Consider the following 23696-nt stretch of genomic DNA (forward strand, 5'->3'; position numbering starts at 1 on the left):
GAAACATTGGAAGGCTCCAGCTAGTCACTTCCCAATGTGAGTCACTTCCCAATGTGACTGGTTTATTACAGTATAACCCCTTCTGTAAAGACCTGTTTGAGGGTTCTGTTGTAACTCAAGTTAGCAATCAAGCATTCCAACAAAATTGTATAGTGTACACTCTTCTGGGAAAAGGAGAATTCGGGGAACAAAAAACTCGAAATTTCCCTTTGTGCAATTCAAAAAGAGCTCGCTTTGATCAAAAATCCCATAACCCTGCAGTCACCTCCAAAACTTTTCTGCATAAACAGGTAGGTGGTCAGAAGGGACAACCCCCTTCAAAAAGACAGCAACAGCCACATCAGCAAGGACATCCTTTTCACAAGGTCCAAAAACCGTCTTACAAAGGAAAAGGAAAAGCAATGCCTGGAATGCCTATCAAGGGAAAAGGTAGAGGAAGAGGGTCATACCAATAGGAATTGTTTGGTTGGGCGTTGGCTTCAAAGACACCACAGGGAATGGAAGTCTTCTCCTTGGGGACACAGCATTGTACTCAATGGGCTGGGGTCGAAAGGTCTCATTCCCCCTGCCTTTAAAGGGGTTCTTTCAAGAACCAGACCCCTCTCTGGAAGATTATGTGCAGAAGGCCCTGCTAAAAGGTGCCATAGAGAAACATGCATATATTCGCCACCAAGCACGTCTCTTCAGTGTTCCCAAAAAAGGATTCCTCCAAATGAAGAGTGATCCTCGACCTATCAACATTGAACAAGTACATTGTTTGCCAAAAGTCTCTGATGACTACCGTTGCCCAAGTAAGTTCAGTCATTCCAAAAGGGACTTGGACAGTTTCTATAGATCTGAAAGATGCATATTGGCACATCCCTATCGCCATTCCCTTCCGCCCCTTAGGGTTCTGGACAGGGAAAGATACATACAGGTTCAAAGTCATGCCTTTTGGGCTAAACATTGCCCCAAGAATTTTTACAAAATTAGCAATGGTAGTTGTCCGGGAACTCAGGAAAGAAGAAATACAACTACAGGCAGTCCCTGGTTTATGACGGGGGTTCCATTCCTACGCCGCCTAGCAAGCCGAAAAATCGTCGAAAATCCAAAGAAAACCTTCTAATGCTTTGGGTGCATTGAAAACGATGTAAACTGCATTTTTATTGAGTTTTTCATTGAAAAACCTCCAAAATTTTATTATTCTGCCATTTTGGAGCCATATTTCTTCTGTCGGATCAACGTCGTAACCCTGGAACATGCGTCGTAAACCAGGAAATAGTTTCCGATGAACATGTTTGAAAAGTGTCGTAACCTCGGAACGGACCCATTGTAAGCCGGACCCATCGTAACCCGGGGACTGCCTGTAATAGCTTACATAGATGACTGGTTAATCTGGAGGTCCACAAGCAAAGAGTGCTTGAAAAACCTAAGAGCAGTGGTTAACAGACTCCAGTCAAAAGGTTTTATAATAAATTGGAAAAAATCCTGCCTCACGCTCAGCAGACGCTTTCAGTGGCTGGGACTGTGTTGGGATACTCTTCACGGCCTGTTGTCTCTCTCCATCAAAATTCAGAACAGAATAAAGAAAAACCTCAAAAGGTTCCTTGCACAGCCTAGAGTTTCCAGACAGTATTTAGAACTCATGGTGGGTCTGCTGCAGTTTGCATCGGTAATAGAGCCAATACTCAGATTGCAATTGAAAAACATGAACAAATTTTGGCTATCGCACGCAAGAAAAAAGATGTGAGACCAGTCTCGCCAAAAGAATAAGAAAGTTGGGGAGATACTTCGGCCTTGGACCCGGAAGGAATCTCTGGTGAAACAGGTCACCCTGACTCCTCCATCTGTGAGAGTGACAGTACAAACAGATGCCTTGTTGACAGGTTGTCGAGGACATTGGGAGGATCGTCAGGTGGCAGGGAGGTGGTCAGCTACTCTGAGGAAGTGTCATATCAATTTCCAGCAACTGATGGCTGTCTTTACGTCTCAAAAAATTCAGACCTCCAGAAAAGACACATTCTGTTGGTTCTAAACAACACGACCACGGTGTCCTGCATCAAGAGATTGGGGTCACGTTCACCTCCTCTCAACATGGTAATGCTAGCCATCCTTTGGATGGCACAAGTAAAGAAGTGGCACCTGTCTGCAGTTCACCTCACAGGGTCTTTCAGTGTAATAGCAGACTCTCTATCAAGGAAAATGCCAGCCTCAACAGAGTGGATGTTGGACAACCACTCTTTTCAGACAATAGCCAACATGCTTCCACAACTGGAAGTGGACCTGTTCACCACATACGAGAATCACAAACTCCCAATGTATGTGTCTCCAAACTTGGACAGTCAAGCAGTAGCAAGAGATACCTTCCTACAAGACTGGAACAAGTGGAGGACAATATATCATTTTCCACCATTGTCATAGATTTTGAAGGTTTTGAGCAAACTCCTAACCTTCAAAGGAACAGTTTACTTAATAGCCCTAAATTGGCCAAACAAGCATTGGTTCCTATCACTTCAACAGCAGGCAAAAAGATCAATTACACTATCATCCACTGTTACCCCAGAAAGTTGGAGCAAAAATTGTTTACGCATCCTCCTTTCTGAGCCAAGGCCTTTACCAATGGATTTTTTAAATATTATCTACCGTGAAAACTACTCACCCAACATTGGTAGGTACCTAGCGCAAAATTTACGGATATCTCTATCCAACAATACCAGTCCATATGGAAGATATGGTTAGATTATATCCATACTGAGACTCCTGTCGAGATTTCTTTTCTATGGAAACACTTTTAAATTATCTGATATACCCAAAGCAGCATTAATGGAACCTTTGCTTTATAGATTCAGGATTGACTCCAGCATAGAGGTTGTTACTTCCTTTTTGTGGTCTTTTGCTCTACAAAGACCTGCTCCCAAAAGACTTCCAATTACTTGGTCCCTGAACAAGGTGCTTACACTTCTATCTACCCCTTAACTCAGTGGACCCAGTACAACTGCAACTCATGTGCTACAAAAAGCGATCTTGATTGCATTAGCATCAGGAGCCCTTATTAGTGAAATGGGCTCTCTTAGATGGGGACGATACATCACACAAACTGCTGATAATCAATTATTATTATCCCCTGGCCCATCATTCCTGGCCAAGAATGAGGATCCTTTAAGAAGGAAATCTATTCTTATAAGAAAACTCAATTTAGCAGACAAAACATTATGCCCAGTTCAAGCACTTAAGGTTTACCTAGAGGTCACGGCAAGCATCCCAGAAGGTCCGATTTTCCTACACTCTCTCTGCAAGGGCTAAGAATAATTTTAGTGTCCCTCATTAAAAAGGCAAACCCATACACCTTTCCTAAGTCACATGATATTAGGAAAGTAAGTACGTGGTTGGCCTTCTTCAGAAATGTCTCTTTCGAAGAAGTCTCTGAAAGTACCAGGTGGGCACCAGAGACAGTATTTTTAAAACATTATTGCCATGAGCGTGAACAAATTTATCCACACTGCATATCAGTAGGTGGTATGGTTAGTCCTGACCTCAAAGGCTCTACAACGGAAAACCAGGGGTCTTCCTAACAAGTGAGTATGCTGACTATCGCTGGGGTAAGTGTGACAAGACTGCAACCACACCCACCATACTTGTGTAAGTCACTACAGAGCTTCACCCTAAAAACGCAGGTTCTTGTTTAGTTTTTCGTTTCTTGTTACCAAAATCCCAAAAGGTTTTTTAGAATAAGGATTAGGGCTTGAAACTTGTGGCTTGACCTTGGACCAGAAATGTTTTTTGTTTTTCTTTGGGTTTTTGGGATTAAAATTTTGAGAGCTTAAGTATTTTTTCACCTGTCAATTTTTTTTGTAAAGCTCCTTGAGGACGAAACAAGCGACTACGCTATAAAAAAACAGGTTTTGATGTAGGAAACACCTATTTTTGGTAGTCACTGTTGAGTCCTCAAAATCCTCCCACTTCTATGATGAAAAGGCATGGGATTTGGGCAAGGGATCATCCTATATTGACTAGGAGAAAGTGATGGAGGCTGGTCTTTTGCCTGCCCTGGTGGTAAACAAGATGGCAGACATTCATGTGCAATCTTCACTTCTTACAGTTTTTGACGTAGGAAAAACTGGATTCAGCTTGGCTGAAGATAAGAGAAAATGTCCTCTTGTCTTTGAGTCCTTTATACTCATCACGTGTCATAATGCTTTCATTACATTACAATATTGCAATACACTCCCTGAACACCTGAATTAGCCCTGGTCACCTACCAGCCCGAACTACATCCCCATAGCTTTTACCCACTAAGTGGGTAATTAACTGTCAGCGTTACCAACACTTACAGGAAAATCTTGTCAAATTAGTTACCTGAAGTACCGTTGGCAATGCTGCTGCAAGTCCCGGCTGAGTGAGGCCGAGATCCTCGATTGCTTTTTGTTCGCCATGCTGTGTGGGTGTGTCCCACATCAGGCGAACTTTTGGTCATTTAGCCTGACCCCCATTTAAAGAATTTGGACTGTTTTCAACGCATTTTCTCCTGGATGGATACTTTATTGATTGGATTTGGAACTTCTCTCCCGGTTTTGACTTTGGGATCGGTACTTTGGACTCGATTGGATAAATCAAACAAGAAGACGTCGCCATCTGCTAGCGCCAATGCTTCCACTTTGTTTACATCTTCGACGACAGAGCCTTCTACTGCTGGAGATGCTGACGCTCATCAGTCCTACATGTCCTGCAAGCGTAGGATGAGTATCCTCAAACACGATCGACATTCTGTTTGTATTTTAGGTAGGAAGATGCAGTGTAGTATCAGTCAGATAGGTGGCGAGTCTTGGTTGGTAGATCGGATGGAAGAATTGTTCAAAAAAGTTAGAGGACAATTTGCCAGCTAGTATGTCTAGTCTATTTTTCTAGCTTGATGACTAAATTAACGGAAACTAAAGATAAGGATAGTAGTACTAGTGTTGTACATACTAATCGTTCTTTTTTAGCCCCCCCTGCCTGTTCCAGAACCAGCCCTAATGGGTGCCGGGGGTCATGGAGAACTGCAAACCTCAAAGGTAGGATCTGCCGGCCCCCACAGCACAGAGCTGGCAGTGTTGGCAGCAGATTCCCCCCCTTCCCTCTAAAAGCATAAGTTCTAAGGTGGATTTAGAATTAGAAGTCACTCAGGTGAGTAGGAATACTGCTTTAGGAATTATTCAAGAAGAGTAGTTGAACGTGCAGTCTTCTTTGGGTTCAGGTTGGGTTGGGGTCGCTAATGTTTAGGCCACTCATTTAGATCAATCGTTGGTTTTATTTCCTGCTTCGTGCTGTGTGCAACAAAAGTTTTCCAGATCCGTAGAGGGTCATTCAGATTTGGTTTCTGATGTATCTGGTTCTGAATTTGTTTTGTTTTTCCTTGAATACTCCTTCTTCGAAGGTTCCTTTTCCTTCAGGGGTTAAAATTTCTTTTGTCTTGCAATGGTGGTAATTCTGGTGATCGAGTTTTCCAATATTCATGATCATGTCTTAAAGAATTTTCTAAATTTGATAATGATGTCTATGAAGATTATCAGTGGGGGGGGAACAGAATCAGTCTATTTTCTTTCTTTGAAATCTATGGCCCCTTCGGCCGCTACGGAATTTTCCTTTTTCCCCATTTTCTTTTAAGCCTTCTTCCATTGCCCTTACTCAGTCTTCTCTTTCGGTCCGCTCTTCATAGGGCTCATCGGGGTCTTTGTTTGTTCATCCTGTTTTCTTGGCTTTTAACTCAGCAGAGCAAAGGCTTTTCTTGGTTCAACCCTGTGATATTAGAGCTTCAGCAGCTCCCTCTCTCTCTTCGGGGTTAAGGGCAGGGGTACTTGTAAGGGATCCATCCTCTTTATCACCTTTTGCGAATCCTATAGTTACTTCTCAGGTGTTTGCGGAGGCATCAGCAACTCCTTATTTTCATTCTTTACCGGTTTCTAACAGTAATGTATCCTCCGCGTTCAGTGTGTCAGCACCAATAGTTTCTTCAGCCTTTCCATTCTCTAGGATAGCTGGTAATTTGCCTTCCTCTGTTACCTTGGGTTCAGCACCTCATAAATTCCCTTCGAAACTCCTTTGAGAGTTCTGGTCCAGTTGGTACCGTCTCCATCTGTCCAACGTCGGCATTAGGCACCCCGGTGGTTACTCCGAGTGTGGGTTCTTCCTTCTTCCCTCCTTCGGCTTCTTCATTCTCAACTTTCCCGCAGGTTTCTCTGTCCCTCCGTCTAAGGCGTCATGTAGGTTCAGGGTTGATTCCGGGTCATCAAGGATTTTTTCCCCCCTTCTTCATTAACCAGCAAGTCTTCAGTTCTGGATTCCGATTCTCTTGCAGTTTTGATACATCCGGATTTGCGTGGTTCGGGTGTTGCGGCCTCTTCGCTCTCAGGAGTGGGTGTTGTCCGCCCTGGTGTGGCCGACCCAGGTGTTGTGTCATCGTCATTGGGTGGCGCAAGGTTTGCGCAACCTACTTTGGTTCCTCCAGTATGTTTGCAATTGATTCATCAGGTGTCATCTCGTGCACCCAGGTGTGGCGAGTTCCGGGTTTTCGAGTTCGGCGTTTGCTAGGGGTCGGCCTGTCTCTTTTCCTGTCCTGGCTCGGTCGGACTAGTCCGACAAGGATTGTTCGTTTGAAGAAGAGGATCTGGTACTGGATATTAGTTTTCCTTCAGCTAATGAGAATGAGTATAAGTGGATGGTGGACTTCATCCATACTCTTTATCCTCAACCCAAGGCTCTGGAGGAGCCTACACTACTGAATCAAGCGATGTTTGAGTCGCTATATGTGACGGAACCGGTAGTTGCTCAATCATCAAAGAATCTGGTCTGCTTTGGCCGTGCCGGGCAGGCATTGAGGGAGGCAGACGTAAGTTAGTGGCTTTGATAGGCTCGAGTAAGCAGGATTCAACCTTGCTTCCTATTTGGGAGGGTTTTTTTTTTACAAGGTAGCGGGTAACCCTTCTGCGGGTGTCAGGGTTCCTCTCAACGTATCTGTTCAGGCTCTTCTCTCTCGGGTTCCTTCGTCAAATTGTCTGGTCTCAGTTTCATCTAGGGAGGCTTGTATCTTGGAGGACACCTTTCGCAGGCAGTCGGAGGCCTTGTCCCACTCTATGTGGATGTGGTCCGGGTTGATAGGGTTTTCTCAAACAAGATGGATATACTCTCTCCGATCGTGTACTGCCTGACACCTCATCACTTCTGTTTTAATGGGGCTGGCATACCAGGTTGACATTTTGTCTGACTGTACAACGTTCTTTGGCAAGAAGAGGAGGGGCTTCTTTTTAAGCTTCCACCGCACTATCCGGACATTCGGCAAGGTTCTGTTGAGGGCGCCTTTTGCACTCTGCAACTGTCTCTTAGGAAGGAGGATATCTCCTCCATGGTCAATTTCCTGTAGCCATCGTCAGCAGTAGCATCACAGCAGGCTATGATTAATGTGGTTGCTCAGGGTTAAGGGTATGTGGCCAGTATAATGAACTTGTTGCTTCTAACTCATGTCTCCAGTGTTGGCAATTATGCATCGTCAAGGGTACAAAATGTTGAAATAGAGGTGTTCTCTCTCTCTCTCTCTCTCTCTCTCTCTCTCTCTCTCTCTCTCTCTCTCTCTCTCTCTCTCTCTCATTTTGTTGAAACAGAGGTGTTCCTGGGAACAGCCGGTACCCACTTGGAGAAGTCTCTTAGGGAGCCAGGGTCTTGTTGTCTCCGTATGCCTTTCTCTTCAGTTATGTCTCAGGAATCGCTGGGATCGATGTTCCTTCTCATGTGGAAGATCTTCTAGACACCGCATTTTCACCATTATCATCCAAACTCTTGCGTGATGAACGTAGTTGCAGGCGACTGCCGAGTGAACAGCTAGACAGACCGGACTCTCTGAAGCTATGTCTAGACAGTGTTTCTTTCAGCTTGAGAAAGTCAACCCGTAAGCTTTACCAGTTCAGCTGGACATGTGAAAGTCAGTGTTGCAAGAAAGGTCATTCCATCTTTAGGCCTGCCATAACCAAAATAGCTGATTTTCTCCTATTCCTTTGGAAAGTCACGATTCTTCCATTTTCGGCTATTGCTGGCTACCGCTCAACACTTTGCAGTACATTTTTCCATGTTCCCGAAAATTTCTAGTAGTAAGACCTTCTATGATTTATTACGTTCCTTTAAGTTTAACGTCTGGTCTTGCCGACTCGGGCTCCTTCAAGAGATTTGTCAGAAGTTCTAACGTTAAGACAGCTGATTAGGTGTTTTCTTTCTTTCGGCTTCAGCTGCAGATAGAAAGGTGGGCGAGCTTCGGGAAGTTTTCTAGGCTGGTTTCCGAGGCGGGAAATGATATGTATTTCTCTTCTTTCAGAATTCGTAGCGAAGACAGAGTCGGAGGCTGAAACTCTGCCTCATTCGTGTAAGGTTCTTTATTTGCCAGTGTTCTGTTCCGGCAATCAAGTGGGGATGTCTTTATGTCCGGTGCGAACATTAAAGTCTGTTTATCAAAGGTTGAGAAACCCCGTCCGCTTCTGTGTACACTTCTTGTCTCTCCACGGAATCCTTCACGTCTGCTGTCAAAGAATGCGATTAGTTACTTTGAGAGAGGGTTCCTGGTTCATAAGCGCTCACTCCACAAACACAGTTGCAGGCACACTACACAATTCCCATGTGGTGCGAGCTTTATGCCCTTGAATACAATTTAATTTTGACTTTACATTATATTTAGCATTTAACAGTTTTTTTCATTACCGCACAGTATTCGGAGTATGTCCACTTCATCTTCCTTTCTAAGGGATTGTTCAATGTCTTCTGTTCTGGAGGCAGTTTACTTGGGAGTCCATCTCAGTATTTTCTTCCTTTACTTAAGAGATGTTCAATTCGCCACAGCGTATAGCGGTGAAGTCTCCTATCTAGGTTGCGTTCATTTAGCTGAGGTGGTATTCTCTTAGTGTGAAGGCTCGGAAGGTTATTTTCTCAGTCTACGTGTAATGGCGAAGTGTATTATCTAGGGCAGGCTCATTTAGCTAAAGTGGTATTTACGTAGTGCGGTGGTTATTAGGTTAACCAGATAGAGGAATTCCTTTTAGGCTTTAGAATCTTAAGGAACATTGATAGTATAATCACTTGAACTTAAGTTTAGTACGTTTTAAGTATCCTAGTCTTTGATAGTTTCCCTATGAGAGTCCAAGGGAGTGCTCTCGTAGGCTAGGCTAGCCTAGGCTCTTTCGTCAGCGCTGAGATACTTCTTCGCTTGTTGGTCATCGGCCTTTGCCGTAACCTGCTGGGCGGAGGGTCAACGGCTCGGCACACTACCTCATTCCCTCCATACAGGGTAGGCTCTGAATAGCCACTTGAGAGATTCATCATTCTCCTCCTTACATGAGAGTTATTCTCTTAGTCTGTGTGTAGTGGCTAACTCTATTATCAAGGGTGCATTCATTTAGCTGAGGGGGTACTCTCTTAGTGTGAAGGTTCTTACAGGAGGCCACTTGGAAGTTGGTGTCGGTTTTCACGACTTTCTACCTCAGAGACATTCAGTTTTCTTCAGAGAAGAGTTACTCGCTGGGTCCCTTTGTGGCAACCAACTCGATCTTATAATTACGTAGTAATGTCGAGGGCGGGGGGACTTTGGGTAATGAATGTAGTCTAAGGAACCTAGGATTTTACTGGTGGTCGGGATTTATAGTGAGAGTATTAAGTTTGGCGTTAGCACTGTGAAGTTAGGCAGATCCAGTGGACAGGTTTGGTTTCTTCAACCTCTTCTGTACAGACATCAGCAGTAACGGGCGGCGAAGAACTCGAAGATCCTGCACACTCAACTTCTCCTCCATACATGAGAGGCTACAATAGCCACATGGGACGTTCATCGTACCCCTCCATACATGAGAGTGCTTTGATTAGCCACATAGGAGGTTCATCTTACCTCTCCATACATGAGAGTGCTTTGATTAGCCACATGGGAGGTTCATCATACCCCTCCTTACATGAGAGTGCTTTGATTAGCCACATGGGAGGTTCGTCGTTCTCTGCTACTCATGGGAGGCTGTGATTAGCCACGTGGTAGGTTGGTTTTTTGCTACTCTCTATCTATGAGGAGGTTTGAATACCACATGAGAGGTAGCTCGACTCAGACAGTACCTAGACATGAGACATGAGTGGGATAACCAGGTGAGAATACATTCATTTATACAGAGTAGGCGAATAATGAGTTACCTGTTTTCCCTGTTGGCAGGTCGGGCTGAATTAGATTGATCCCACCTCCTTAAAATTTTGTTAATTGGGCTAATTCAGGTGTTCAGGGAGTGTATTGCAATATGAAGTTTTCATAATAAAACTAATATTGTAATACTTGTCTGAACACCTGAATGATTCCCACCGTCCTCCCCACTTCAACTTGAATAGTGAATAACGCAATTGGGGATCTTGGCCTCACTCGGCCGGGACTTGCAGCAGTGTTGCCAACGGTACTTCAGGTAACTCATTTGACAAGATTTTCCTCTAAGCATTGGTAACGCTGACAGTTAATTACCCACGTAGTGGGTAAAAGCTATGGGGATGTAGTTCGGGCTAGTAGGTGACCAGGGCTAATTCAGGTGTTCAGGTAAGTATTACAATATTAGTTTTATTATGAAAACTTCGTACCTGGCTACAAGACCAGACTAAAAGATATTTCTTTGATGCTAGTCTAGTCACCATGGAGTGCTGGCACACTGGGGTGGAGTAACTCCTTGAGGAATCAACAGCAGCTACCAAAAATAGGTTTTTCGTACATAAAAACCTATTTTTTTTTTCTTAAAACATGTATGCCCCAAAACTGCCCCCAGAAATTCCACAGAGCTTGTGAAATGAAAATGCATATTGGGAAGCTGAAATATCTAGGCGCAGTGCTACTTGACATGCTATTGGCTGGCATTTGCAAAGCAGCCAATCCAGGAGTGCCATTCATTTTCCTTGGCGTTCATTGGCTGTACCCTTGGCGCTCATTGGCCGTGTACCCCCAAGACTTTCTCTCACGGAGATGTATACGTACATACGGCGGGAGCCCCATCTCTTACACTTCAAAGCACATCCTGTCACTGTTTAAGTGTTTGGCTGTGTACTGTATCTGTGTACTTTCCACGTCTTTGTTCACAAAGTTAATATGTGTAGTCATGCCCTAAGATGCATCCTAAACGCCCTTCTCCATCTGAGGCTCCTGGCAAAGAGTCTAAGCACCAGAGAAAGGTCATGATGCTCCAGGAGAAGGTAGTACTTTTGGATATGTTGAAGGAAGGGAAAAGTTACACCATAGTAGCCCGGTATTATGGCATTAAGGAGAGTACCGTCCTGTGCATCAAGAAGAAAGAGGTAGAGATACGGAAGGCCGTGTGAGTGTTAACTTCTATGGTAGTGCCAAGAAGGTTTCTACTTAGCATGAGAAGAGCATTGTGCGGATGGAGTCAGCCTTGGCAATTTGGATCACGGGTTGCAGTAAGAAGAACATCCCCTCAACCATCATTTGTAAGAAGGCACAACAACTCTACCAGCAGTGTTCAACTGTTACGGAAGGCGGCAGCGTACAGCAAGCAGACTTCTTAGGGGGTGGTTCCACCGTCCTCAGAGACAGTTCCAACTCCTCAAGGTTTCCGGGCTAGCAGGGGGTGGTTCCACCATGTTCAGAGGCAGTTCCAACTAAAGAGTTTCTCTGTATGGGAAAGTGGCATCACTAGAATGGAAGCAGCCATGAAATGTCCCAAGACTAAGAAATCATCAGGGACAAGGGCTCCCATCCAGAACAAGTATTCAATATGGACGAGACTGGCTTGTTCTGGGAGAAGATGCCTTCACGGACATACCTCATGAAGGACGAAGCCAAAACCCCCAGGTTAAGGCCCAGAAGGGTAGGGTTACCTTCATCATCTGTGGCAATGCTACTGGCTTCATGCTGAAACCAGGCTTTATTCACAAGGCTGCAAACCCCAGGGCCCTCAAGAATAAGAACGAGCACATACTGCCTGCATTTTGGATGCACAACCACAACCCCAAGGCCTGGATCACCAAAGTCTTTACATCTAACTGGTTCCATCAGAGCTTCATCCCTCAAGTTAAGGATTACCTCAATGACTTGTGCATGGAGTTCAAGGTGTTGTTGATTATGGATAATTCTGGTGGCCACCCTCTGGATCTTTATTACGAGGGAGTCCAGCTCGAGTTCCTCCATACCAACACCACCTCTCTCCTCCGCCTATGGGCCTGGGTATGATCTGTGCCCTCAAGGCACTCAAGTATATGGGCTTCTCTCCTGAAGAAATTCAACGTTCGACTATTGATAAGGCAGTCCAATGGGTGAGGATGCTTGGTGGAGAAGGCTTCGATGACATCACTGAAGATGAAGTCAGCACCCTCACTGATGCCCACTCTGACCCCCTGGTGGACCAGGATTTGGAAGAGATGACGAAGTTTGCCATGAGGAAGAAGACATGCCAGGTTCAGGGGACGAGCAGGAGGATGAGGGCCTGTCTTTGGAATGTCTATCCCGACTTAAGAGGATGATCAAGGAGGTGCAGGAGTCAGCTTCAGCATGGGGTCCTTATAGGGAACGCTCCATAAAGTTCACAAATGCTCTTCATGTGGCATGAAGAAGTAGCAGCAGTAGCTGCCTGTCACCATATTTCTTGAGCGGATGAACAAGAACCCTCCAAAGCCTCCCAAAACCCCTGAAGAAATGCCTGAAGGAGTGCCTGAAGAAGCACCTGAAGAAGGGAAAGAGGCACTCCCAGCCAGAGGAGATGTAACTCCTCTGCTTTGCTGTGCAGTCATATCTTCATCGTCATTCATTGGACTGCACAGCTAATTCATCATCATCTTCAATCAACATTCATCACTGGTGAGTACCCACATGATGTACGTAATCTTAAACTTCACATTATTTTGTATATTTTTTTTTTCAATGGATATTTAAATACTGTATTTAGGTACAGTATTTAATGTACCAATGTCAGCCCTATCTACATTAAAAGAAAGCAGTAAGGCTTGAATATTGTATGGAAGACAATGTGTGTGCCCTGAATTTGTATAGGGATAACTTGAGTAGTTTTCACCTTGGCAAGAGTACAGTAACAGTTGTAGGTTCACGCATAGCTGTAAGCCATATGTTTTTAAGAGTATAGTAATGTTGTAAGATGACTTTGAAATTACATTAAAGTGTTTCAGGTTGATAGTTTAAGGTGTATTTGGTGTTTGAACTATTGAATAGGCAGTCATAAGCATTTTTAGAGGAGGTTCCAACTTATCACAGATGTTTATGTTTATACTGTTGTGATGATAAGAATTCTTCTCTTTCCTTTCAGCTGATTCCTATGTCTATGGATGAAGTCCCTGAATTAACCATTCCTGATAACATTGATGTAACAAAAGTTGCTCGCATATATGAGCGTCCAGTCTATACGACTGATAATTCCCTTGTATTTATTGAGGAGTTGGTTTTAGCGACAGAGCGAGGTCAAGGAAGAATATACCACACAAAGTAAGTACTGGTATTCCATTGATTGCATTGACTATATTATATGTAAGATTAGAATAGAAATATGTTCATACATTTACAGTATAACTACAAACTAGTTTTATTTAAATTTTTATTCTATTAGTTAGGGCTGAGGCAAATATTAAAGAATACTACTGTATAGTAATTGAAAGATAGCTGGGCAGACCCTGAAAATAAGCTCTCTGCAAATAGGGTGTCATGCAGACACACCCTTTCAGTAACTTTACAGTCCCAACCAGATTATGTTTCTGTGTAAAAAAGTTAAGTATACCATAGTTTAACCAGACCACTGAGCTGATTAATAGCTCTCCTAGGACTGGCCCGAACGATTAGACTTATTTTATGTGGCTAAGAACCAATTGGTTACCTAGCAACGAGACCTACAGCTTATTGTGGAATCCGAACCACATTATACCGAGAAATGAATTTCTACCACCAGAAACAAATTTCTCTAATTTATCATTGGCCGGCCGGAGACTTGAACTCGGGCCTAGCAGACTGCTAGCCGAGAACTCTACCAACTCATCCAACGAGGAACTATGTTTAGGAATGCTGCATGTCTACAATATGCATTTTGTATTTGATTGAGTATTAGGGGATAAGTTAGAATTGTATTTATGTTTTGGTTTTATATTTTATATTTTTTTTCTCTTGTCTTCATTATATGTGTACTGTACTTTGTTGCACAGCTCTCTGACGTTTTAAACACAGGACTTTGTTTTCACGAATATTAAGCCATAAATATTGTGTAATATCAAATTTACTATACAGGGTGTCCCCGAGTTACAGCAGCACCGACTTACAGCGTTCCGATTTTACAGCACTTTATCAATACATGTATCAAGAATCGGTATCTAGTTACAGTGCTGTAAGCATTGTTAAAGCACCATTAATGTCTCTTACAACAAGAATAGGTATCTAATTACAGCACCATAATCAAGTTACAGGGCCTAAAGCACTGTTAACGGTGCTTATGATGCTTATTAACACTGACTTATGGCGGAACGGAACCCCTGCAGTAAGATGGGGACTGACTGTACCCTGGAAATAACTCAAAAGGGAGTTACTAATTGATTCAAACCATGGCCACAGCATGAAATCTTGCTGGGACCGGAGCACCTACTAACTATAATTTGCTTTGGATGTAAGTTATTCCAAAGATATAGTGAATTTGATGTTACACAATATATGTGATTTGATATTAAAAAAAAAAAATGTCTCACCTGTATAAATTACAAGAACTTAGTTCACATGGTCATTCAGTTTTTTGGTGAATGTTAGGTTACACTCCCATCCCCCAATGAAACTTGTTATTTAGGACCTGCCTAAGGCTAATGTATGAGTGCAGAGTACTGTACTGAATACCTTTACAAATGCTAATGTTGTTCAAAAATACTCAGTTACTACAGTAAATTTGAGGAAGGTTTTTGAAAGAAAATATTGTAATTCTTGTTAAAGACTTTACATGACATGCTGAGTATATGAACTTACTGATTTCTTGAGAGCTGTGTTCCAAATAACATTGTGTAATGTGAATCAGCATGATTTATTGCAATGAAACATAGAGGTATAGGAAGTATTTATTTCACAGGACTGCTAAATTCACAAAACACAGGCATTTTGGTGATTTATTTTTACTCGGTAATACTGTACATAATAAGAACATTTTGCTTCTGTGTAATAGTATATATAACATTTAATATTATTTATCAAAATTAGAAAATAATTCAGAATGAGGAGAAGCAGAATAGTAGAACATTTTTTTCAACTGTTGTCACAAATAGTTTGGAAACAGTTTGGTTCATCATAACCTCATTAGTCATATATATGCTAGAATTGCCCTGGTTACCTATAGGTTTCTAAAAAGTGTGGTCAAAAGCCTTTAAATGTAAAGCAAGCGACATATATCAGGTAAGAGTACAGTATTTCAGAATATAAGATTAGGTACACTTACAAACAACAAAGAAGGTAAGGATCTTTGTTGAAGAAAAACTTACAGACATGATAGGCTTTACTCACAGACCTTTACAAGTACAAAGCACATAATTAAAGGCACAGTGAGTTGAATGAACACTGTATACTACAAAATAATGAAATCACTGACAACACACACAGTTTTAAGTGCAGAAAACCATTAATACACAGAACGAGAAAGTAAGGTAACAAATAATACTGTTCCATTGAAAAAGTGTTTAGCAGTAGAATGAGTAAATACTGTATGTGTCTTAAGAAAATGATGATTCTACAATAGAACATGTTTTTTCTACAAACCTGCTAATTACAAATAGCCATATTCTGTGTGAAAGTTAATCTAGTCAACTAACTTATAGATCACAAGGGATGAGCAGCACTACTGTGAATGCCCAACTCTCACCTTACTGTCCCACGAGGCAACTAATCATCACTTTGTGCTGAACTCTCCATTGTATAAAGTGAGGGGAAGGGAGAAGGGCACTGAGGATACTAATGATTAATAGCTTTGTAGAAAAAGGTGTTTAATTATAAAGACATTGCTTTCATGAAGCAGTTAATCATGAGTAGCCTGAATCACAATCATGAAGCAGTTAATGATGAGTAGCCTGAATCACAATTTAGGTGGGAGAACAAAGTAGATGTTCCTCAAAACAGAATTGGACACATATGCAATAAGTTCAGTTCCCCTTAAGTAACAGACAGTGGAGCTGACTATAATGTCCGGAATCATGAAGCTTCCATAAGTAATATACAGTATTTGCAGTTAAGTCGGGAAGATAGAAATAAGTAGGAATATTTTACAAGTATGAACGAGCATTCTCATGATTGTAAGAAGAATACATGGTAGTTAATCAAGAGAATACTTGGGATAATCATGGGAGGGGTTAAGCCAAGCCCTTGTTATAGGAAGATTGATAAAAAGATTAAGTGATAAGCCATAATAACAGAAGGAGCTTCTTGACATTCCTATAGTAAATGAAAAGTCAGCAACTATGGGAACAGAAGCCTCAAGCAAACAAGATTCCTGTTTGTCACAACAAGCCATGGATCTCCCCTACTTTCCCTGTTAAAGGGCATTGGCAGATTACCTGGAAGGGGTGGTGATAGCTGCTGCATTGACTTCAGAAAAGCCTGCTCTGACGCTATGTTAACCCTTAAACGCCTGTTGGACGTTTTAAGCGTCGTCAAAAATTGTCTGTCGAATGCCAAGTGGGCGTTAAACGTCGACTGAAAATGCTTTTTTAAATATTATGAAAAATAATTATAGGCCTAGTTTGCGGAAGATTTCAAATCACGCCCTTGGCGGATGCTGGGAGTTCACGGATCCAGGTGTTGTGTTGTTTTTGAGCATCACCCAGACACGTATGTGTCGCCGAATTCCTCCTACTCACGCCAGATAGCATCAGCGTCCGGACCTTCGCGGAGCGATATTTTGATGCAGGCGTGTTTTGCAGAACTTTGGCGAGTGTTTGCGTGATTCGTGCTGCAACAGGACGTTTGTAGATATGTCACAAAGGCGTCAGGACCGTGAAAAGCGCATACTGCCTGTCGGAAGTGAGCGTGTGAGGCGAGTTTTAGACTGGGATGCTGGAGAAGGACCCAGCAACCAAAGTGAATTTTAACATTCGGTCAAAATTTGACTCGACCAAAATGATCGAAAAATGCATCCGTAAGCCATAATTGCCATAACAATTCATTTACCTTCATTTTTGCAACATTCGGAGTAACAATCAATCATTTACCTTCATTTTGCAACAATTATTCGTTACGGAAAAAATGTCTTTCATAGAATACAACAAAAAAATTATTTAGATTTTTATTTACGATCGAAATCACGATAACTGACAAAATTTTAACATTCGGTCAACCTTTTGAAAAAAAATTTTACATTCGATAACAATCAACCATTTACCTTCATTTGCAACAAACGGAAAAAGTCTCTAGCACAATATTTAGAATTTTGGTGAATTTTGAAAAAAATTTTCGCTACTCCGCTGAAAATCCTGTCATTTCTTGTGTCAGCTTGCGTAATTTTTCTGCCATTTCATATTATTCGTTACATAAAGTGTTATACATCAAAATGTGCGCAATTTCATGTATAATACAACAAAAATATATGTCATTTTTAATATCTTCACAGTTTTTAATATTTTTCGACCGAAATCATGATAACTGACAAAATTTTCATTTTACCTTCATTTTGCAACAAGCGGAAAGTCTCTAGCACATTATTTAGATTTTTGGTGAATTTTTTGAAAAATTTTCCTTCGTCAACTTTTTCTTGTGATTTTTCTGATTTCATATTATTCGTTACATAAATTGTTATACATCAAATGAATTTCATCAAAAACACAAAATCATTTCATATTTAAATATTTTGAAATCATGATAATGACATAATTTGTCAACTTTGATTCATTCGAGTAACAATCAATCATTTTACCTTCATTTTGCAACAAACGGAAAGTCTCTAGCACATTATTTAGAATTTTGGTGAATTTTTGAAAAAATTTTCCTTCACTCTCTTGTATGCGTACTCCGCTGAAAATCATGTCATTTCTTGCGTCAGCTTGCCGTAATTTTTTCGCCATTTCATATTATTCATTACATAAAGTGTTATACATCAAAATGTGTGCAATTTCATGTAGAATACAACAAAAAATATATCATTCCTTTAGCTCTTCACAGTTTTTATATTTACATCGAAATAACGATAAATAGAAAAAAATCAGCCTATCATCAACTTTAACTCGATCGAAATGGTTCAAAAATGCAATTGTAAGTTAAAAAACTTAAAGCCTAGTAATATTCAATCAATTTCATTCATTTTGGCACAATTGGAAAGTCTCTAGCACAATATTTTGATTTTTGGTGAATTTTGAATAAAACTTTTTTTACGTCCGCGTGTTACTTAATTCATGCATCATTTTGTGATAATATTTTCTCTGTGTTGCTTTAATCGTTTTACAATCTGTTATATACCAAAATCATCGCAATTTAGTGTACAATACAACTAAAAAAATTAAATCATTAGCTTCAACCGTTTTCCTTACAGCACCTGATTTGTATACAATTATATACGAGTTTTTTTTTTGCTCATATATTCCAATATTTATATATGATAATGATATTTTTTTATTTCTGATGGTTGCATACTAAACTTCAGGCAATGAGAGAAAAAGAGCCAAAAATGAACTCTTAATCTTGAAAACTAAGCACGCTGTGATTTTTGAAAAAACTTTTTTCCGCTTGGCGCTACCTCTCGGAGGCCGCCCGCATACGGGAGACGTTTTTGAAAATAGGCCTTCGGCGTTAAAGGGTTAATAATCAGCATACATGAAGATACAGTAACCCTGGATTACTGTGAAACCGGTGGAAGTGAGGTTGCTTCTGAAGACCTCTCCAAGCAGGAAGAAGCCTGGGACAGTCTACAGCAAGGTTAAAGAGGTTCAGAAACTACTATAGCTGTAGCCAAAAGGGGCAGGAGAGCCATTTGATCATTTACAAATGTCTGAAATTTTACTAGAACCTTACTCAACAGCCTGAATGGAAACACAAAGACGTCTAGACAGTCCCAAGCTGCTTGGTCTGGCTGTGGTGAACAGTACAAGGGTTGTTGGGTGTTTAACAACACTGTGAAGAGATCCAGCAAGGGTGTCCCCCCACACTTTCCATTATGACTTGCAAACATCTGAGTAGAAAGACCACAGTATTTTCTGCCAGTGGGGCCACTTTGGAGTTCTTATAGACAAATAGCCAAAGTGGATTCTTCTTTTAATGGGCTGTTGTCTAGTGATGAGTGTGTACCAAAGAAATATTGTTTCTAAGTATTATTTTGACTATTGACAAATGGCAGATTCACAAAGAAAAGCTTTTTTGGAAAAATTATTAACTTATTTTATTTAATTCCATTATTTATTTCGTGTAAAAGAGTAGTTATTGTTTTGTAGGGATAGTTTTTCAGTGCTTATTTCCTTCACAGTAAACCTTTTGTAATTTATGCTCTTATATTTGGTTGCTTTCAGTGAATGTCGGATTTTGTTGGCACATAAGCTTCCGTGGTCATCGGTGGCAGCATGAGTTTGGGGCCAGCAAATTCATCCTAAAATTTATTTCATAGAAATTTGCATAAAATTAAGGATTCTATGTGTCACAGTGAGACCTAAAAAACCAAAAGATTGAGTGTTGATTAATTTCATATGTGTATATTTTGCAGTTTCTACTTGTTTCTTGTGTTTGAACTTGTCATACCTCTGCAGAAAGTTTTTTGTGAAATAATTTTTCTTTACTCATAGTTTTTTTGTGTGTGATTTTGTTACAAAGCAGTTTGTGAAATATTAGTGTCCTTTTTCAGGGGTAGATGTGTGCTAGGCAAATGAATGGGTACCTTATACAATTAAAAACAATTATTTTTTTTATTCCTGATTTGCTCTGGCCTTGAACAGCCTGGGCCACTGCTCCTCTACACCAACTTTTGAGTAGTTTTGATAGAGGTAGTCTCATGGGCTAAACTTATGTGAGCAGTAATTGGCAGTATACTAATAGTATTCAAATGTGATGATTAGCCTTAATGTGAGAACCAGCAATAGCAGGGCTGCCATTTTCAAGAAGCTGAGGTTTGATAACAAATTAATGACACCATGGTTGATGACAATGTAGTTAAGTCAGGAGTGATGGAATAGGATTTCAGCATTGAGACTACAGCAAGCTGACTAGCTTCCAGTTGCTGTTATTTAATGCTATCCTTGTTCCATTTAGCATATTCAAGAAATATAAATGAAAAACAATGGTTTGTATTTTATGCAGTACTGAAACGTACAAATGTTGCAGCGGTCATGAAGTATGGTAGAAAACTGTTTCAAATTCTGTGATATTTCTCAGTGCAAATAAAATTTTTATTTTCCTTCAGGTTAACAATCAGTCAGAGGAAAACTGATGAAGTTTACTTCGGTGAACTTTATGTCGATCGAGATTATCAAGAAGGCAAACAAAATGGATCCACTTGCAAGTGAGTACTCTTTTTTTTTTTCATTTTTCTGTAGGATTTTGGTTTAGCACAGTATTGCCCCCATTACATCTTAGGACCAGAGGGAACATGCTGACAGTAGTACTTCAGGGTGGGGTTTTAACACCGTAGATAACCATTGATTATTTTCCCAAATAATACATGACAGTTGATTCTGGAAAAGGACATTATTCAAACTATATGTTAGCACATATAGCCATTTTCAATTGTAATTTGTACATTGCTGTAAAATTATCTGCCAAAATTAGGTTCTCACAGATATAAAATAATAAAATGTATACCATCATTTTGACATTTAGGCCCATCTTGTGTGAAATTATTAATGAAGTTAGTTGAAAAAATGATGAGAAAGTAATAATTTGAAGTTATGTAATTTATGCTTTTAGATGCCATGCACTTTAAATAAGGTGGCCAAAAATCATTGGCTGACATGTGATACTGTGGGGCAGCTATTAAGCTTTACCATTAAGAACCTCCTCCAGTAGACAATCTACTAGCATTAAAGAGAGAAGACAAAATTTCATCAATTTGCAATTTATCTTATTTGTCCACTAAGTAAGTCTAATATTACGTGCTTGCAGATTAATTTTGCTGCTACAGAGGAAATAAATTGTATACATAGCTGTAGGACATTCAATAGTCACAATAAATTTGCTCTATCTTGCTTGAAAATTTTTCCAGGAGTCATTCTGGTTAGTTTTAAAAAGAAATTTATGATGGGTGTTTGTTTTCTGTGTTGTGATTAACCCTTAAATGCCGACTGGACGTATCGTACGTCGACTAAAATTGTCTGTTGGGTGCCGAGTGGACGTACCGTATGTTGACTACAAAAGATTTCAACCTTTGGTCAACTTTGACTCAACTGAAATGGTCGAAAAACGCAATTGTAAGCTAAAACTCTTACATTCTAGTAATATTTAATCATTTACCTTCATTTTGCAACAAATTGGAAGTCTCTAGCACAATATTTCAATTTATGGTGAATTTTTGAAAAAAAACTTTTTCCTTACGTCCGCGCGGTAACTCGGCCGAAAATTTCAGGACTTCTTTCGTCATTTTGTCGTAATGTTTACACCGGTTTATATTAGTCGTTACATAAAGTTTTATATATGGAAATGCGCGTAATTTCATGTAGAATACAACAGAAAATAACTCATGGTTGTAGCTTTTATCAGTTTTGAAATATTTCCATATAAATCACAATAAGTGCCAAAATTTCAACCTTTGTTCAACTTTAACTCGACCGAAATGGTCGAAAAACGCAATTGTAAGCTAAAACTCGTACATTCTAGTAATATTTAATCATGTACCTTCATTTTGCAACAAACTGGAAGTCTCTAGCACAATATTTCGATTTATGGTGAATTTTTGAAAAAAGAAAAACTTTCCTTACGCCCGCGCTCGGTAACTCGGCCGAACATCTCGGAAATTCTTTCGTCACTTTGTCGTAATGTTTGCACCGTTTTATGTTAGTCGTTACATAAAGTTTTATGTATGAAAATGTGCCCAATTTCATGTAGAATACAACAGAAAATAACTCATGGTTGTATCTTTTATCAGTTTTGAAATATTTCCATATAAATCATGATAAGTGCCAAAATTTCAACTTTGGTCAACTTTAACTCGACCGAAATGATCGAAAAATGCAATTGTAAGCTAAAACTCTTACATTCTAGTAATATTCAATCATGTACCTTCATTTTGCAACAAACTGGAAGTCTCTAGCACAATATTTTGATTTATGGTGAATTTTTGAAAAAACTTTTTCCTTACGTCCGCACTGTAACTCGGCCAAACATCTCAGAAATTCTTTCGTCACTTTGTCGTAATGTTTGCACTGTTTTATTTTAGTGGTTACATAAAGTTTTATATATGGAAATGTGTGCAATTTCATGTACAATACAACAAAAAATAACTCATGGTTGTAGCTTTTATCAGTTTTGAAATATTTTCTTATAAATCACGATAAATAGAAAAAATTCTACTTTCAGTCAACTTTAACTCGACTGAAATGGTCGAAAACTGTAGTTGTAACCTAAAACACTTACAGTCTAGTAATATTCAATCAATTACCTTCATTTTGCAACAAACTGGAAGTCTCTAGCACAATATTTCGATTTATGGTGAATTTTTGAAAAAAACTTTTTTACGTCCGCTCGTTACGAATTCATGCATCATTTTGTGATAATATTTTCTCTGTGTTGCTTTGATCATTTTATAATTTGTTATATACCAAGATCATTGCAATTTAGTGTACAATACAAAGAAAAAAAAATAACTCGTTAGCTTTAACCGTTTTGCTCACAGCGCGATTTGTATACAATTATATATGAAATTTTTTTTTCATGCTGTCATATATTTCAATATTTATATATGATAATGATATTTTTTTTCATTTCTGATGTTTGCATACTAAACTCCAGGCAATGACAAAAAAAGGAGCTAAAATGAACTCTTAATCTTAAAACTAAAGCGTGCTGTGATTTTTAAAAAACTTTTTCCGCTTGATGCTAACTCCCGAACACCGGATACATCGACAGACACTTTTGTAAATAGAGGCTCAGCATTAGAGGGTTAAGTGCAAAATTTGCAAACATTATTTTTTAGGTGCTTGAATATTCCAACCTGTGTACTCATTGTCAGAATTAGCCTTATGTTGTGTTTATTAGTTTTTACAGTTAGCTAAAAAGTTAGTCTCATGATCTATGCTGCTCATCAAGTTTGTTTTGTTTTGTAATAAATGATAATTCTCATATGAAATTTGATTTTAGCCAGGAATGATGCTTCACAAGAGTACTATATATAGTAAGTTTTGTTGAAAAATTCTGTTCTGTTTCATGACCATAGCCAGTTTCTCAGCTTGGGCATTAATTGGGAGAAAAGTGGTGGAAAAAATCAAGTGTGTAGCAACAAAATATTTGAGGCTATAATAAGTAAGGCATCCTATTATTTGTCCATTAGTTTTTTTTTTTTACTCTGATTCAGGACAACATCATGATTTTTCAGAAATACAAAAATGCTTAAGATTTCTAGTGATATTATAGATTTTTTTTAGAAAATTATGCTTTTTTACAACCCTACTGAGAATATGTGCTCAGGGAGTTAAAGTAAAGTGGACAACTTTGGCCAGAAAGTGCTATTCTTATGCCTACCTTACCAGAACATGTTAAACTTATGAAAAGTAATAGTGTAAATGGGTTAGTAGTAGTGGTACAATAATTAAAA

At 39.8% G+C, this 23696-nt stretch overlaps 1 protein-coding gene across 5 annotated transcripts in view; it reads left to right on the plus strand.

Annotated features, from left to right (window-relative positions):
• The window catches only part of Spt20, a 256861-nt gene that overhangs the window by 51412 nt on the left and 181753 nt on the right, over positions 1–23696 (plus strand). For all 5 annotated transcript variants that reach the window (XM_067107975.1, XM_067107974.1, XM_067107976.1 and 2 more), the window contains exons 7-8: positions 13278–13453; positions 20355–20453. In XM_067107975.1, coding sequence (XP_066964076.1) covers positions 13278–13453; positions 20355–20453 — 275 coding nt within the window. The remainder of the gene's footprint in view (positions 1–13277; positions 13454–20354; positions 20454–23696) is intronic.

Source organism: Macrobrachium rosenbergii, chromosome 8 (assembly GCF_040412425.1).
Source record: "Macrobrachium rosenbergii isolate ZJJX-2024 chromosome 8, ASM4041242v1, whole genome shotgun sequence".
Classification (NCBI taxonomy): domain Eukaryota; kingdom Metazoa; phylum Arthropoda; class Malacostraca; order Decapoda; family Palaemonidae; genus Macrobrachium; species Macrobrachium rosenbergii.